The sequence below is a fragment of the Amyelois transitella genome, chromosome 25, assembly GCF_032362555.1.
Source record: "Amyelois transitella isolate CPQ chromosome 25, ilAmyTran1.1, whole genome shotgun sequence".
Taxonomy (NCBI): domain Eukaryota; kingdom Metazoa; phylum Arthropoda; class Insecta; order Lepidoptera; family Pyralidae; genus Amyelois; species Amyelois transitella.
The window spans coordinates 7,118,805-7,131,498 of record NC_083528.1 but is presented as its reverse complement, the minus strand read 5'-3'; the positions used below and the strand labels follow the sequence as shown (position 1 = coordinate 7,131,498).

At 38.6% G+C, this 12,694-nt stretch overlaps 1 protein-coding gene across 1 annotated transcript; it reads right to left on the bottom strand.

Moving 5' to 3' along the window:
• Positions 1–6,386: 6,386 nt before the first annotated feature.
• On the bottom strand, positions 6,387–11,610 carry LOC106143219 (trypsin 3A1-like). The gene is made up of 6 exons (XM_060951462.1): positions 11,604–11,610; positions 10,887–11,035; positions 9,972–10,093; positions 8,812–9,073; positions 7,454–7,603; positions 6,387–6,539 (listed from the first exon to the last, which is right to left on the bottom strand). The coding sequence occupies exons 1-6, from the start codon at positions 11,608–11,610 to the stop codon at positions 6,387–6,389; spliced, it is 843 nt and encodes a 280-aa protein (XP_060807445.1).
• Positions 11,611–12,694: the final 1,084 nt, after the last annotated feature.

Below are 12,694 nucleotides of genomic sequence, written 5' to 3'. Positions count from 1 at the left end.
AGTATGAAAATAAACAAAAATTGCAATGCCGTAACATTTAAATTTTTTCGATGCAATTGCAGCACATTTTATTGGAACACTCTAAACAAATTGGTTTCTTACACATGAAACATAAGAAAGCAGTCTTACGCTTTTTTTTCGGATCACAGGTGATGCATGTTTTGCGAACTTCAAGTTTTTCCGTCGTGAAAGAGGTTGGTAGGTCTTCTGATATCTGCAGAACACGACGGATAGAATTTTTGACATCTCGTGGAATGTGATCATTTTTTACGCGACGTTCCATGTGTGGTTTCGTAAGCTGTTCGGCCAACTTCTTTATGAATTTAAATCGACTTTCAGTCTTCTGTGCTTGGTTGCTACAATTGATGACGTAAGCGTTTGAAACAGAGATGTCCAGCATTCTATAAAATATAGCCAAAGGCCACCTGCGCGTCCGACGAGCAGTGGAGTAATTTGAACATCTTTGGTCCAGTAGATCTACTCCAATTTTAGTTTGATTGTAGTATAATATATTTTCAGGCTTCTTTGTACTTTCATCAACACTTGCAGTGTGATGCATGCTTGACACCATAACTACTGCCTTGTTTTTCTTTGGTACGTAAGAAGACAACGTGATATCTTTGGTGAAACCGAAAATTGAAGAGCCTGTTGCCCGCGCTCGAGATGGTTTAAATTCTGGCGGTATTTCTCGCTTATTTTTTTTCAAAGTACCCACGAAACTAAGGTGCTTCTCTTTCAAAACATTGACCAGCTCGATCGAAGAAAACCAGTTGTCAGCAGTGACGTTTCTATTTGAGTTTTCGATTGGCGGAATCAGACGTAAAACCGCTTGAGTTGGTTTTGATAGACGCTTTTGTTCTTGGGTCAAAGTAAGCCCATCAGAATCTTTGCCGAGATATATATAGGCATTAATAAGGTAGCCATTTCTTGCATCTGTAATGCACATAATTTTTAGGCCATATTTAGCTGGCTTTTTTGGCATAAACATTTTGAATTTACAGCGCCCACGGAAAGCCACTAGCATCTCATCTATACAAGCGCATGTTCCAATTGAGTAAACGTCTTGAAAGTTCTGTATTAAAGACTGAAAGAGCTCCGAAACAGGAGCAGCCAAATCCTGTTCACGACGTTGTTCTCTTGTTTCTGCATCGTCAAATCGAATAGTATTTAGCAGAACTTCCAATCGATTCTTACTCAAAATACATCGGAAAATCTCTCTCCCAGTGCCATCACTACTATACCATGACGTGTAATGCTCATGATTTTCCTTAAAAATCGCTGTGTAAAACAAAAGCCCAATGAAAGCTTTTAGTTCTATAAGGTCCAAGTCTTGAACACACGTCTGTTTTTTGTATTTCGGCCTAATTCTTCTTATTTTCTCATTAGTATGAAGCACTATTTTTTCCAGCATCTCATCGGTAAACAAAAGACTCCATATATCCAATGGCATGGTAGAATTATTGAGCATTGCACGGAAAACTGGTTTTAGACCTGGCGTTTGATTTACAATATTATGCTGTGGTGTCCTTGAGCGAGCGATACTAGGCACAGAAGCCCAGCGAAACCGATTTTTCCCAAAATAATTTTTCTTTCTTGGCCTACTTCTGGATTGTAATTGCGCAAGCGGAATATCATCTGAAGAGTCACTATCAACTTGAGGCGTCCTGGAACGCGAACGTGACCTTGAAGCAACTGTTGGTTCAGAATGAACTGTATTGTTGTCCTCTTCATCTCCTTCCAATTCCGATTCAGATTCACAGTCTTCAACCTGAGCGTAATCCTCACTTACATTATCTTCCACATCACTACAATCTTCATTTGGTAAATCTTCTTCATCTGATATCTCCTGCTGTAGCCACCTTTGAATATTCTCGTCGTTTCTATTCATATTGCCACTAAAACAGATAAAATGTATAAGTACAGTAAAATCCCGCAACCACCTACGTGCGGTCTCTGAGACCGCTGGCAAAAGATTTTCACTTACCTAGAGCGAACGCGCGCACATGTTCCCTCGCCGAGCGCAAGCGCGATACTAAGTGACATGTAGAAAAGGTACTTGGAAGCACGCGGCCGTACGATACCAACACAAAGAAAAAAAATGGTTCAAAAATACGTTGCGGTCTGAGAGACCGCACGTAGGTGGTTAAGGGTTAAAACAATATTATATTACAAAAACCTGTTCGCAATTATTTTGGTGAACTGGTATCTTCACCGAATTTGATGAAAGCCTATATATACTGGCCACCCAAAAAATATTAAAATTTATATCAAAAAAATAATAAAGCTTCCAAACGAAGCGGACTTAAAGCAATAAGAGGCTATCGATAAAAGCCTGCAGAATGACGTGGTCGTTATTATGATTGGAACTTTTTAATTTAGTCGGGTTCCCGAGGGTCCCGGAACAATATCGGCTTAACTTATAGCTTTCAGAAGCCCTTGAGATTTTTTTATGATTAGTTTTTAAGAAACAGGAAAGGTTAGATAAAAAGTACCCGAAACCGACGAGCTTTGATGAAGATAGTTATGAATATGGTGAAAAAGAAGTATGCAGGGATCGTGGCGAGTGGAAATATGTAGTTTCTGCCTACCCCTCTAGGAAATAGGCGTGATTCAATGTATGTACGAAACGAGGAAGTTTGATTTTAGTACCCATTCTTCTTCTTCCTAGGGTTTAACCCGGTTTACATTCTTATCTCTCTGGAGGTTAAAGGTTCGCAGGGGATACGCTTATTCCCTTACTCGCTTTTTGCGTTAATTTCTACATCAATGAAAAAGCGAAGATATGATATTATAAAATGCTTGAAACCACACAGCATATTTAAGTTTATATATATATAATATCAATTAAGTAAATATAAATCTCATATTTCATACTCAAATAAAGAAAATAAATTACAAAATTGTCTTGAACTAATAAATGCCCAAATTACCCGAAAAACTTCCCAAAAATGCGGGTAAAGTTGTAATGAAGCTCGTTATGAATGAGAGCCCGCATTATGGGCAGTTTGGGAACAGGTATGTGTTTGTTAACGAGTACACTTTGAAGCACCCTGTGTATTATACAAATATACAAATGGGCTATAAGAATTTTTATTTTCTTATAAATTTTTCGAATTTCGAAACGACAGATTGTTTTTGTTTATAATTATGTAGGTACGTTATTTTAATCTGCTTATCGGAATGAAAATATACATAACAGACAGACAGAAATAAATCATTCTGTCACAAAAAATTTTGATTAACCTTTTTTATTGGTCAGTATAAAATTACTTGTAATATAGAAAATTATGAAAAAATTGAATCTCTGCTCTTCCGAGCAAGAGACGTGATACATTATAGCCACGTCCATATCCCTAGTGGGGTAGAAAGAGCCAACAGTCTCGAAAAGACTGAAAAACCACTGTATGGCTCATGACGGATTTGAGATTTAAATTATGACAGATTGCTAGCACATCGCAAACAACAAGAATCTCAAATTCATTTTCAGCCTTTCCCTTGGTAACTTTTTACGACAACAATGAGAAAGATTTATATGGTATGTTCTTATAAAGTAGTCCTATAATAAAGTACTGGTAAACACAAGCAAAATTAAATATATTAAATGATACATATATACAAATAATCACGTCTATATCCCTTGCGGGGTAGACAGAGCAAATAGTCTTGTAGACTGATATAGGCCACGTTCAGCTGTTTGGCTTTATGATGGAATTGAGATTCAAATAGTGACAGGTTGCTAGCCCATCGCCTAAAAGAAGAATCCCAAGTTTATAAGCCTATCCTTTAGTCGCCTTTTACGACATCCATGGGAACGAGATGGAGTGGTCCTATTCTTTTTTTTTTATTGGTGCCGGGAACCACACGGCACTTTAAAATTATATAAAATAATTTATATGTTATGTAAGTGACCGTTATTACTTTCTGTTAAGCAAACAATCCTGAACACACTGTAACTTTCCAACTTCATTAATTATTATGCAAGTAATGTTTGTGTTCAAAGGTTTACAAAATTTTAAAGGGTTTTGAAAAAAAAAATTACGAATTCATAGATAAAAAAAAACCCAACCAATAAACCTTTTCTGCGTCAAAATTACTATACACATACTGTATAACTTATAAACATTCCTCTTTTTCGTAAGCGGGACTAGACAACACGGCCTATTGTCAAATCTGGACGAATTCCCGGCATAAATAAAGGAGACATCAGGCCCTTTGTAAATAAATCATCGCAGCGCGTCCGCGCATACGAAACAGTCGCGCGGAGGAACGCTAGGAAAACACTCGCGCGGATGTCGGTGGAATGTTGATGGAGAAGGGAGCATACGGGTGGGAAATCTGTTTAAAAACGCGCTCATTTTTGTTAATTTATTTATTCTTTCTTGTAACAATAACAATTTGTAAAATGCAAGAGGCGGATTTAATGCTAATAGCATTATCTAACAGTCTACCATTGGGTTGAGCAAAGAATCTTTGTGGGGTGAATAATGTACAATAAACATACTTACTATGCCATATATCCAATAAACCTGTAATAAATCACGTCTCTTTTCTAAAGGAATGGTCAGGGGCTTGCCTCTTGTCACGATCTAGTGCACTCGTTTACATAAAGAATATGCCTGTTTCCAAGCGGGGTAGGCAGAGAATTCTTTCCTCGTGCCGCGATCTTGGTATCACATTTGAACATTATGGCAGCGGTAGCATGCAATTAAATGTCATGCAATTGTTGTTATTCGCGACATCATATAGGAGACATCGACAGGCGGTGCCGGGTAAGTCATCTGTCTAGTCTAGATGCTTTAAGGTAGTATGTGTAAATATATCACTGCAACTGGTCCGCGTATACGAAAAACTCGCTTGGATTGTTTTACAATAAAGTTTTGAATTTGTTGTTGAATAGTCGGTGGAATGTTAACGTACGGGCGAGAATATTCTTTAGAAACGTTAATTTTTATGTCTGTAATCAGCCTTGATCGAATCACCGGCGTTCTGTATAAATCAGGGCAAGTGTACCCTAAATCTATGAGCTTGCATTAAGAGAGTGTGGATGAAGCGAAAGAAACATGAAGCTTCTACCTATCCCTGTGGGTAACAAAGTTATGTTATATTTATAACCTATGTATTAAAATAGAAACAAATTAAGACACACGGCCGCTCCGTTCCCGCCCCAAATAACCCCCCGTATGTTTCTCCCACCACTATCTGCTCAAGGGCGCGCGAAGGCTGAATATGTGAACGGTTTCTATGTAATATGAAAAATCAACTTCTGATAGCCGACAAAATGTTTTTGGATAAACATTACTCCCCAACGCCAAATGGAGTGTTATAAATTTGAACATGATTTTATATATATCTATATAATTCAGGATGATATATTTATAACAAAATATTGGAAGTTTTTGAGATTAATTCAGCGAAGGGTGAGGTCAATATTAAATTAAGATTAAGATAATTATTCTTTCTTTCTTTCTTCCTAAACCGCCGACAAAGCTTCACTACAAAAAGCTCTTCTATTTTCTCCGTCTGTATGTTAGCGCTAATCTCGATAAGTTTTTGACGAATTTTGTTCCTGCTTGAAACGTTGGAAAGAGGATTTACGAGGAAGGTTCACATCTATAAACGCTGCCCATGCGAAGCCGGGGCGAAGCGCTAGTACAACATAAATCGACGACGTCAATAACAAATTAGCGGAAAATTTTTTCCTCTCCAAAAAGCCGGAATCCCACTGATTCGCCGGCCATTGAAAACAATCTAAATGAAAATTACAAAGGACACCAATTGATTGAACAGATCAAAAGGAAACGCTTTGAAAGTGAAATGTGAATTGGACAATAAAAGCTTGCCCTTAATAGCTCCACTGAGCTTGCAGGAAACTTTCTTTGTGAAAATTAAGTTATTTCAATTAATTTAAGAAATCGGTCACTTTCTGCGACCAGTCTTTATCAGTTACGGGGTAGACTGAGCCAACAGTCTTGCGAAAGGATAAAAGGCCACGTTCAGCTTAGTGACAGGTTGCTAGGACATCACATAATTGAAAAACTCCCAAGTTTATTTACCTTATCCCTTAGTCGCCTTTTGCGATATCCATTACAAAGTGCCGAGTGGTTCCCGGCACCAGTACAAAAAGAAAGGAGGTCGTAAAAGGCGACTAAGGGATAGGCTAACAAACTTGGGATTCTTTTTTTCTTTCATTAAGCCAAAAAGCTGAACGTGGCCTATCAGTTTTTTCAAGACTGTTGGCTCTGTCTACCCCACAAGGGATATAGACGTGACCATATGTATGACAAAAGATGGAGTGGTATCATTCCAAAGTGTCGGAAAGCACACGGCGTGTTGTATGAATAAAATACACGAAATATTTTGACCAAAACATTTATTTCTCTCCTATTTTACAACGGCAAGCCCACCACAGATCTGATCCATTTTCTGGCCAGGGGTATGTTGGTGTACACCCCTGGAAATTCTTTCAGCGCGCAGCCGACACCAAATGACACTAAGCCGACTATTTTGCCTTTGAGCACCGCTGGACCACCTGAATCACCCTGGAATTAAGACAAGTCTCATAATTTTATTTAGTTACATACATACGTACATATGGTCACGTCCATATCCCATGCGGGGTAGACAGAGCCAACAGTCTTGAAGACTAAATGGCCACGTTCAGCTATTTGGCTTAATGATAGAATTGAGATTCAAATAGTGACAGGTTGCTAGCCCATCGCCTCAAAGAAGAATTCCAAGTTTATAAGCCTATCCCTTAGTCGCCTTTTACGACATCCATGGGAAAGAGATGGAGTGGTCGTATTCTTTTTTGTATTGGTGCTTGGAACCACTCGGCACATTTTATTTAGTTGTACTCAACAACACAAATTAAAATTCAAAAATTTTATTCATTATTATAGGACACTTCATATCGCTTAATAATTGTCGTATGGTTTAACAACATTGGTTGACGTCAAATAAATTACTTAAAACTAAGTTTACTGCCGCTTCCAAAGCGTCAGTGCTGAAGAAGCGGTAACAAACTGCACTGCAGCATTTTCTTCTTCTTCTTCAACTAAGGAGGGAACTACAAGAGAGAGAAGCGCTCAATTCAATTCCTCACAATTTGACATTTTTTATTATCACTTTTTAATCTTACACACGACAACATACATAAATAAATAAAATTAACCCTAGAACCACCCGGCACCAATAAAAAAAGAATAGAACCACTTCTTCGCTTTCCCATGGATGTCGTAAAGAGCAAATAAGGCTATCTATAAACTTAGGATTCTTATTTTAGGCGATGAACCAACCTGTCACTATTTGAATCACAATTCTATCATTAAGCCAAACAGCTGAACGTGGCCTATCAGCCTTTTCCAGACTGTTGGCTATGTCTACCTATCAAAGGATAAAGACGTTATAATATGTGTGTGTATGTATGTATGTAAAATTAAGTTATCAAACTTACCTGACAAGAATCCTTAGCCCCCTCTTCATAGCCAGCACAGAACATCCTCTCGGTAATGTTCTGGTACATCGAATGAGGAGACTGAATACATTTCTCCCGCGTTATTATTGGAACTGACACTTGCCTGAGAATGTCCTCCATCTTTCTTTGCTGTGAAACATAAATAACAATTTATTAGCACCCAATTTCTTCATAACAAGCCGTGTGGTTCCCGGCACCAATACAAAAAAGAATAGGACCACTCCATCTCTTTCCCATGGATGTCGTAAAAGGCGACTAAGGGATATGCTTACAAACTTGGGATTCTTTTTTTGGGCGATGGGCTAGCAACCTGTCACTATTTGAATCTCAATTTAATAAATAAACCAAATAGCTGAACGTGGCCGTTCAGTCTTTGCAAGACTGTTGGCCCTGTCTACCCCGCAAGGGATAAAGACGTTACCATATGTATGTATGGAATATCTTGATCAAATTAAGGACGTCCTGGCAAAGGGTCAGGTCTAGAGTACCCGAAACCGGCGGTTTCATGAAGAGAGTTATGAATGTGGATGAAGCGGAGGAATTATGCAGAGATCGTGGCCAGTAGAAAGATGTAGTCTCTGCCTACCCCTCCGGGAAAAAGGCATTATTTTATGTATGTATGTATTATCACCCTGGTTTCCATGCTTGTCTGGTGGAGAAGAAAGAACATAGTGTGTGCTTACAATTTCTCTTCCTATATCAGGTTCTAAAAACCAATGAAAGGAAAATAAACTATGCATTCTTTCTGGTGCCGTGATGGGTCTATTATGTTACCAATAGAAATTATAATACGACTACTTGTATGGCTAAGGGCTATCCCTTAGTCGCCTTTTACAACAACCATGGAAGGAAATTCAAATCCCAAGTTCAAAAGCCTATGCTTATGAACTTGGAATTTGAATCTCATTTCTGTCATTAAGTCGAACAGCTAAACTTGGCCTTTCAGTCTTTTCCAGACTGTTGGCTCTGTCTACCCCGCTAAGGATAAAGACGTGACTATATATATGTAGTAATAATTTTAATTATGATCTTTAGAAAAACCTAATTATTTATTTGAACCTTGTGTCTTCCTCATTAATATTGACGGCCTCTGTGGCGCAGCGGTAGTACGCTTGTCTGTGATACCGGAGGTCCCGGGTTCAAATCCCGGTCAGGGCATGATGAGAAAAGAACTTTTTCTGATTGGCCTGGGTCTTGGATGTTTATCTATATGTATAATTATTTGTTATAAGAGTTGAGTTATTATCTCGTAACCCAAGTTTCGAACTAACTTCGAGGCTAACTCAATCAGTGTAATATGTCCCGTATATATTTATTAATTAAAAAAAAGTTCTCACCTTAAAAACAGCATGCCCCCAGCCGCTGACAGCAATCATGTTCCCAGGTCTCACATCGTCCACATTACCAATAGCTATGGGCCTGCTGAACCTAGTGATCGGCACCGGCTGCTCCAGTAATACGAGCTGGTAATCATAGTCGTGGGAGTGAGCTGAGTTCGGACTACTTGTGTGTAGGGGATGAGTGAAGTGAGCGCAGATCCTGTAGGGGATGGCCTGTGAGCGGTAGGTTGAGCCGAGGTAGACAAAATCTTCCTTCTCTCTGTGGAATTTGTAATATTTTTATTGTACACGAATGCTGTTATTACATACATACATACATACATAAAATCACGCCTCTTTCCCGGAGGGGTAGGCAGAGACTACCTCTTTCCACTTGCCACGATCTCTGCATATTTCCTTCGCTTCATCCACATTCATAACTCTCTTCATGCAGGCTCGGCGGTTTCGGGTACTTTTGACCAGGACGTCCTTAATTTGATCAAGATACGTTCGTCTAGGTCTTCCCACTCCAACCTTTCCCTCCACACTCTCCTTCAATGCTGTTATTGAAGATATTTAGTTGGCGTTACAAGTTATAATTAACAAAAATATGGCCAATTAATTAAAAAAGGCCGCAAACTTAGTGCGTCACTTATTTTTATATTTATGTATGTACATCAATAAGTGCCGTGTGGTTCCCGGCACCAGTAGGAAAAAGAATAGGACCACTCCATCTCTTTCCCATGGATGTCGAAAAAGGCGACTAAGGTCTAATGTCAAAGGTTCGCGGCAAGCAACTATATGATTTTATTTAACAGGTAACTCTCTCAAATGGAGCGTCCTCCATTTCTTCGTCTTTCTATAATATATTTGTTTAAATGAATAACTCATTAAATTTGACCTTGCCGTGTGGTTCCCGGCACCAATACAAAAAAAATAGGACCACTCCATCTCTTTGCCATGGATGTCGTAAAAGGCGACTTAGGGATAGGCTTACAAACGTGCGATTCTTTTTTAGGCGATGAGCTAGCAACCTGTCACTATTTGAATCTCAATTCTATCATTAAGCCAAATAGCTGAACGTGGCCATTCAGTCTTTTCAAGACTATTCGCTCTGTCTACCCCGCAAGGGATATAGACGTGACCATATATATGTATGTATGTAAATTTGACCTTACTGGCAATGAGCAGCTGTGATGACCCACTCCGGGGCAATGAGGGTGCCTCCGCAGAACTTCCCGTACAAAACCTGATACGGGGCTTGTTCAATTGATATCTGCTTCCCCCCCACTATCCGGTACTGTGAATATATACGAGTACAATGACTTGATTGACTATTCTGCATAGAATAGAATAGATTTATTTTCAAAATTGGATAAAAGGTATCACTTATTGACGTCACATAAATCTAATTATAACTACTACCGCTTCCAAAGCACATGGGTAGAAGAAGCGGCGGAACAAACTCGACTGCAGCAATTTCATGGGACGTCAATTTACAAATATATTTGCATAATGTTCTTCCTCCTGACTTCAGTCTCCGTTGCATCCTCACCACTATGGCGACGAGCCTAGGGTATGCCTTGGAGCATGGATACTGGATTGGGTGGGTTAGATTTTTACGAAACGACTCCCATCTGACCTCCGCAACCTTTGCAGGGCAACCTAACCCGTATTGGATTGATCGTGGTTTCTTATCCAGTCATCTGAATGTTCAGGTTTCCTCACGATGTTTTCCCTCACCGTAAGAGTATCGGTTAGCATTCAAACTAATGTACATAACTTTGAAAATAGTCATTGGTACATGGTCGAGGTGGGATTCGAATCTGTGCCATTTTTTATTTAATTTAGTATGCATGTATAACTTATAATAACACGAGGTTGTTGATTGATTCTACACGGTCGATATAATATATTTGGCTTCTTCAATTTCCTAAAATTTGTCAAAGAGTTATGAACTCAGGTCACATCAAGAACTCATATCTTTGGGTCTACCTTATACCTGACATATAATACCTGAATAGATTTATACCTGATAGTTCAGTTAGAGATTCTCTCGGACGAAATTCAGTTAAAAGCAATTCAGAACTTACAGCGATTTCAGTATAGTCATTCTGATCTTCCACATCTTCAGGAGTCAGCTCGTGGAAGTACTTGTAGTTCCTGGGCGGCACCGATCTCGTCACGAAGGTCCGGTAGTACTTTTCAACACATTCTGATGTCAAACGGCCTGTGTAGTTTGCTAGTAAGAATATTATTGTATTTTATTGACCATTGCTTATACATACATTCAGTTCTACATTCATACATGTTTTTTAATGTAGACAATGTGCATTCGTCCACGATTTAGATTTAAGAGATCTATAGTTGTAAATTGACGTCCTATGAAAATACTGCAGTGTAGTTTGTTCCGCCGCTTCTTCTACACATGCGCTTTGGAAGCGGTAGTAGTTATAATTAGATTTATGTGACGTCAATAAGTGATACCTTGTATCCAATTTTGAAAATAAATCTATTCTATTCTATTCTATTCTACATACAATGACGTCTATGCCCCGTCTATGAAAGAATTGAGATTCAAATAGTGACAGGTTGCTAGCCCATCGCCCAAAAGAATTCCAAGTTTATAAGCCTATCCCTTGCATTTTGCGACATCCGTGAGAAAGAGATGGAGTGATCCTATATTTTTTTCTATTGTTGCCTCGCACCACTTGGCACTAAAATAATTGTAAAATTTTAATGAATAATAATACCATTATAGTTACTTTGAACACTTGCGACGAAAACACTAAACAAACACACAAACAAACCACACATTATGGACTAAAAAAAGAACACAGGTTGCAAAGAGTTACACTTGTAATCTAATCCGTGGCGAATCCATCTTCTATGGACTGTAATTACAAAAATATAGCTCACACGTTTATTTATATATAGTATACTAGCTGTGCCCGCGACTTCGTCCGCGTAACCCACACTAAAAATGACGAAGTTTCATACAAACTTGCAACCCCTATTTCACCCCCTTAGGAATAGAATTTCCAAGAATCCTTTCTTAGTGGATCCCTCCTAATTAAAATCTACCTTCCTGCCAAATTTCATCTTTATTGGCTCAGTAGACTTCGAGATTTCGTGATTCCTAAGTGAGTGTTTTTCGCTTTTATATACATATATTACTTATTATTATTTTTAGATACTAGCTGTGCCCGCGACTTCGTCCGCGTGGAAAAGTTATTATGGGCATCATTGAAGCCCTCAAGGATGAATAATTTTCCCGCATTTTTTTTCACATTTTCCATTATTTCTTCGCTCCTTATAGTTGCAGCTTGATGTTATTTAGCCTAAAGCCTTCCTCGATACATGATCTATTCAACACAAAAAGAATTTTTCAATTCGAACCAGAAGTTCCTGAGATTAGCGCGTTCAAACAAACAAATAAACAAACTCTTCAGCTTTATAATATTAGTATAGATTTGTACGAAACTAGAGCGCGCAACACAGTTATACCTCTTGGGGGGTTACGGGATATAAAAAAAAACACACATACATTAACAGTAGGAGAATACATACATATAATCACGTCTATATCCCTCGCGGGGTAGACTGAGCCAGCAGTTTTGGAAACACTGATAGCCACGTTCAGCTGTTTGGCTTAATGATAGAATTGTGATTCAAATAGTGACAGGTTGTTAGCCCATCGCCTGAAAGAATCCTTACTTTATAAGCGTGTCCCTTAGTCGCCTTTTACTACATTCATGGGAAAGACATAGACTGGCCCTATTATTTTTTATATTGGTGCCGGGAACCAAACGGCACATCATTATTGATTATCAAAAATGTGTAACTTATCGCAATTCTATCATTAAGCCAAATAGCTGAACGTGGCCATTCAGTCTTTTCA

Coding starts and splice junctions, on each gene's coding strand:
- LOC106143219 (XM_060951462.1), bottom strand. Junction 9,074..9,971: donor ATCACAGCTGCTCATTGCCA/GTAAGGTCAAAT, acceptor CAAATTCCACAG/AGAGAAGGAAGATTTTGTCT. Junction 7,604..8,811: donor GGGGGCATGCTGTTTTTAAG/GTGAGAACTTTT, acceptor TATGTTTCACAG/CAAAGAAAGATGGAGGACAT.